This window comes from Mastomys coucha, unplaced genomic scaffold (assembly GCF_008632895.1).
Source record: "Mastomys coucha isolate ucsf_1 unplaced genomic scaffold, UCSF_Mcou_1 pScaffold20, whole genome shotgun sequence".
NCBI classification, from domain to species: domain Eukaryota; kingdom Metazoa; phylum Chordata; class Mammalia; order Rodentia; family Muridae; genus Mastomys; species Mastomys coucha.
The window spans coordinates 133,787,102-133,792,474 of record NW_022196903.1 but is presented as its reverse complement, the minus strand read 5'-3'; the positions used below and the strand labels follow the sequence as shown (position 1 = coordinate 133,792,474).

Below are 5,373 nucleotides of genomic sequence, written 5' to 3'. Positions count from 1 at the left end.
GTGCACATCTGGTGCTAGGCGTACATTAGTGCACATCTGGTGCTAGGCGTACATTAGTGCACATCTGGAGCTAGGCGTACATTAGTGCACATCTGGTGCTAGGCGTACATTAGTGCACATCTGGAGCTAGGCATACATTAGTGCACATCTGGTGCTAGGCACACATTAGTGCACATCTCGGCCATGAGAAACTTTGGACAGTATTTCCTGGACTTCAGATATGCTAGGCGTACATGCTTATTGAGTGAAGGAAGTACATGATGCTGGTACATTTAAAACTGATTTGGGTAACAATAATATAATAATGATTTGACGTTTGAGTAAAAGTAGAAAGAAAAAAACAAACCGTAACATACATTTGCGACGTCATAGGATCCGTGTAGCACCTGTTCCACGTAGTGACTCAGATCTCTAATTCTCTTATGATCCGAGTCTGTGAAAGGTAGATGCCACCAGTGAGGAAACCTGTTTCAAAAGAGAAGAGTGTCACTCTGCTAATTATTAAAATCAGTTTCTTTTGGCTGGTGATAAAGTCACCCGCTGCACCAGTGGACAGCTACTCAAAACATTAGAAAACACCAGAATATACATGGTTAATCCTGGCCACATCATAGGCATGGTTGTGGTCATTTCTACTATTTTAATCATCACTGATCTCAACACTAATTTAGCATTAAATTAATTTAATATGATCTTTATTACTCTATTTGTAGCAGACCACAAATGTTTCCTCTTGGTACATGTAGGGGCTAATACATAGTTTATGAATTTAATGATTTATACTTTTTCAAAGAGTTCTGACTGTTGTTTCTTCTGGGCCTTTGACAGACATTATTGCATGAAATAAATTAGACATTTCATCGAGTAGCATCTGTGTGCATCTGGCCTTGTTAATGTGAGCCAAAAGCGCTCTGTCCCCAAGAGTCTGAGCAGGAGGCTTCTCTGGGATCTCTCTGAAGACCACCTTGGACTGGGCTTAAGGTCAGCTTGGTGGGGTGACCTGATGTTGGTGGTCCCATTTGGTAATCTATTTTCCTACCTAATTGCATGTTTTCAGCAGTTTACTGTTGCTTCTTTTTATATTTCTGCCATGTAGTGTAGATAAGACCCGCTTAAGTTGCTTCCTGGAAGGGGAAATGAGGAGGCTTGTGAATCTTTTCAGCAGACACACAGAGGCAGTGGTGACTTCAAATCAGGATATTCCCTGCTACTTTCTAAAAGGAACATGGATGTGCAGTATGGGCAAATCTATACATCTAAATTATTACCTAGTAAATAAGTAACATTTAATATATTAAAATAGTTTATCAATCTAAGAATTAAATTTTTTAAAAATCTGGACAGTTATGAAATTAGTACCAATATATAATTAGTATAAAATATATTTAACATGTCATCGCACACATACATATAGTGGAAGTTTTGGAAATGTTCTTGGCAAATAAATGGCCTTAGTTAGTGTTAAATATAATTTATACATCTATGTTTAAAACTTCCATATTGGTGTAGTGAAACAATTGAATCTTTGGTGTTGTTTTAAAGTTCTAAGTATAAATACTGCACAGATGTGAGGAATGGGGCTTACACTATTGACAGTTAATCCCTTCAAAATTCATGGACCACATTTCAAACTGAAGTCAGCTATTGAAAAGTATCCTTAAGCTATTTTACCTGACACTGACATTGCATTCTCTCTTATTTTTGTTCAGGGGAAATCAAGCAAAAGAAAACCCAACATTTTCATGTTTGGGGTTTTGTTGGTTTGTTTGTTTTTAAATGCTGACTTAAAAAATGTAGTTTTTCTAACTACTAGGGAATTCATTTTCTCAGTACTAAAACCAGGGTTTAGTTTTTTTTCCTTTTGGTCCTGGATGGTTTTTACATCTTGCGTCAGCACACAACACAGTTCTGAGGCTAAGAGGAAGACATTAAAAAAATGTGGGAAGAGGGAAGGAGCCTTGCCTCCTCTAGCACATGAGCTTATTGAATCTCCATGCCTGTGTACTCTCGGAAGGTACCAGAAATACTAACGGCCCAGTTGGAAGACCTCTACTGCAGGCTATGAGCAGTTAAGATCTCTTTCTTCCTGACTGTGACTTTCTGAATTTTTTTCCCCTTCAGATCGAATTTACAGAAGTCTCTTCAGGCTTCTTGAAGTAAATGTGGGAGTCTTCTTCATCCATATGTATGATCTCCAGTCTCGGACCCTGAGGGAGTGACAGCCCAGAGGAGCTGCTCAGGGCACACAAGGCCAAATGTCCCTCCTTCAGTGGGTTCCTGAAATAGTTTGAATATCAATTTAGCTTCAGTGCCAGGCAGCACTGGTGTGCAGAACAGAATCCTAACTAAGGCTGGAAGTTGAGAAGAGGCATGTGGAAAGAGATGCTCAGGCTCCTGAAGGTCTCCTGGAGACTCAAGAAGATGGTCTTTAACAGAGGCTAATTTATACAGTGATGTGATGCTCACTGTTCCGTGGCTATCACTTCACTGTTCTGTGGCTATGGCTTCACTGTTCTGTGGCTATCACTTCACTGTTCTGTGGCTATGATTTCACTGTTCTGTGGCTATCACTTCACTGTTCCGTGGCTATCACTTCACTGTTTGGTGGCTATCACTTCACTGTTCCGTGGCTATGACTTCACTGTTCCGTGGCTATGACTTCACTGTTCTGTGGCTATGGCTTCACTGTTCCGTGGCTATCACTTCACTGTTTGGTGGCTATCACTTCACTGTTCCGTGGCTATGACTTCACTGTTCCGTGGCTATCACTGGGGACGATGACAACCCTAGATGCTGAGCTTTACAGCAGAACTTTGAGCATTTTTTTTTGTTTTTTGTTTTTTTCCTTTCTGATTCTATTTTGAAAAATCCAAAGCCTTTGTATAGAAGTTTCCAGAATTAATAAATTTTGCTCTCATGTGCCTGAGCTGCTATCTAATGTCTTGTCTTTTAGGTACTAAAAACATTTGAGTTTCAAAATGTCTATGACCTCAGCAAATATGTCTTTTCAATATTCTGTGACATCCCTTCACTCATTGACACCTTATATTTATGCTTTGAAGCAGACTCAACCCAAGAACAAATAAAAATCCACATGTACAAAGCAGGTCAGGTCAGGTCTTAAGGAACCGTTAACAGCATTAAAGGATGGTTCACTTAACAAATATCTTAGTGCAGAGGAAAGAAAAAAAAATAAAAGTTTGGCTTATCTGAATGCCAATATCATACTTTCTGGGGAACTCATCCTTTCAAGGTTAAAATACAATATTTTTGTACACTGAAATTGATAATTTAAACTTGCCTTGTTTTAACTAACAAGTATTCCAAATTAGTTCAACAATAGCTGTTCTTATCGGATCTATAGTTAAGTTTAATCTTTTCCATTGTAACAGAATGATTACAGTAATGCCTTTTAAATGAAATAAATAACATTTAGACCATGCAAGCTTAGTAATTAATGGTTAAGAAAACCCAGGCTTAAGAACAGCAGAGGTGAATTATGAAGAAATCAACTAACATTATTGCTTCTCCAATCCCTGTCCGTCTCCCTGTGTATATAGGTGTGTTTACATACGGGTTTTTAAATTTTAGTTACTGGCAAAAGAGCAGGCATGTGGATTTAGTTCTGACTTTCAATTTCAGTTCCGTTTTTTATAGAAAACACCTGAGAGGATTAAATTTTAAAAGAAGGAAATAAAACAGTTTTCTGCAATAAGTGATGAAAAGTGAAAGAGGCTCTGATTTTTCTTCCCATCTAGAACAATCAATGGCTGGAAGCAGAAAAGAAAATTGGCAACTTCGTTCTGCTTTCTGTGCAAAGGGCACCTTGCTCAGATTCTGCTGGGAGAGCATCTCTGCATTAGACACTGTGCATTGCTCCCAACCAGGACACCTCTTAGCCATCAATCCCTCCCTTTGCTCATGGACAAGTTCTGAAGGCCCGGTAAGGCAAGGGGACAGTGCCTTACTCTGGGAGAGCCAACGAGGGGAACTGCTTCTGCATTTGGCTGTGAAGTCTATAAAACTGCTCGAAAGACTTCTCGGTCAGGCTTCTCCTGTTGTCGCTGCGTGTCACCTCGATCAAGTACAGCTGCAGATAAACAGGCAAAAAATCAAAAGATGGAGATAAAACTTGCCCTTGAGCCTAAAACCAACTTTTAAGTAAATTAAACAAAGAAGAAAACTTTCTTAAAATATATCACGAAAACTGAAGGATGCAATCATTTGTAATATCATGATTAATATAAATAAAATGTACGGGGGCACCCTAATTTTATGTTCTGGCAACATTGCCTGATTTCTGCTGTCCTTCCTCACAGGCACTTTAGCTCTTGATTTATATTCTTCCACAGGGTAGAAACGCTTCCCTCTGATCGCTCTGGTTGTTAGGATTTTTTTTTCCTTAAAACATCTCCTTACTGACACTTCTTCAGTTGTAACTGATTTTCAATTTGCATAGTTAAGAGCATCATGCTTTAGAAAGTATGCGTAGCAGAGCCGGTGGCACAGATGGATTTGGACTTACGTTCCTGTGTGTCTTGCTGAATCCTAAAATTGTGACTCTCTGAATTGTCCTGGTTTTATTCAGGATGCAGGGTTCCTGGAGAAGAGTCTGAGGGTCAGGTTTGGCAAGGCTTAGGGCTGGCATCTGAGCAAGTGTGTGGATCAGGTTATTCAGCTTCACTGGGAAACACTCCAGACTCTCCTTTATCTTCCTAGACCAACGAGAAGGAAAACACAGTTAGAAATCCTCCCTCAACTCCATGGCTTTGCTTATCATTGGCCTTATGTTTGCCAGATGCATGTGTGTGTGTGTATGTGTGTGTGTGTGTGTGTGTGTGTGTGTGTGGCGGGGGATGAAAATGCACATATACAAGACCCAGCTACTAAATATTTATTCCTAAATGTTAAGTTCACATCTGGAAATTGTTAGAGGATGTAGAAGACCTTCTCTTATTGAGATAGAAGGCTGTAATTGCTTCACTATATTCTGACAAGTGTTAGAATTTTGTCTTAGGCCTGTAAGATAGCTCAGCATTGCTTGCTGTTGAGCCTGACAACCCAAGCTTGATCCCTGGGAAAGAAAAAAACTACTCCTTAGTGTCCGCTGGGGATCCTCGGATTGTTGCATGAGTGCTGGCTTTGAGCACAGGAGTTTGTAAATACACACACACACACACACACACACACACACACACAAACACATTGAGAGACAGAGACAGAGACAGACACAGAGAGAGACAGAGACAGAGAGAAAAAGAGAGAGGAGAGAGACACAGGCAGACAGAGAAAGACTGAGAGATGAAGAGAGAGAGACACACACACACAGAGACAGACACACAGAGACAGACAGACAGACACACACACACACAC

At 39.9% G+C, this 5,373-nt stretch overlaps 1 protein-coding gene across 9 annotated transcripts in view; it reads right to left on the bottom strand.

Moving 5' to 3' along the window:
• Positions 1-5,373, bottom strand: part of Pik3c2g (phosphatidylinositol-4-phosphate 3-kinase catalytic subunit type 2 gamma) — a 337,297-nt gene that overhangs the window by 76,205 nt on the left and 255,719 nt on the right. For 7 of the 9 annotated variants that reach the window (XM_031383723.1, XM_031383725.1, XM_031383721.1 and 4 more), the window contains 3 exons: positions 4,526-4,721; positions 3,969-4,090; positions 357-465 (listed from right to left, as the gene is read on the bottom strand). In XM_031383723.1, coding sequence (XP_031239583.1) covers positions 357-465; positions 3,969-4,090; positions 4,526-4,721 — 427 coding nt within the window. The remainder of the gene's footprint in view (positions 1-356; positions 466-3,968; positions 4,091-4,525; positions 4,722-5,373) is intronic. The other 2 variants (XM_031383726.1, XM_031383729.1) reach the window with 1 other exon arrangement.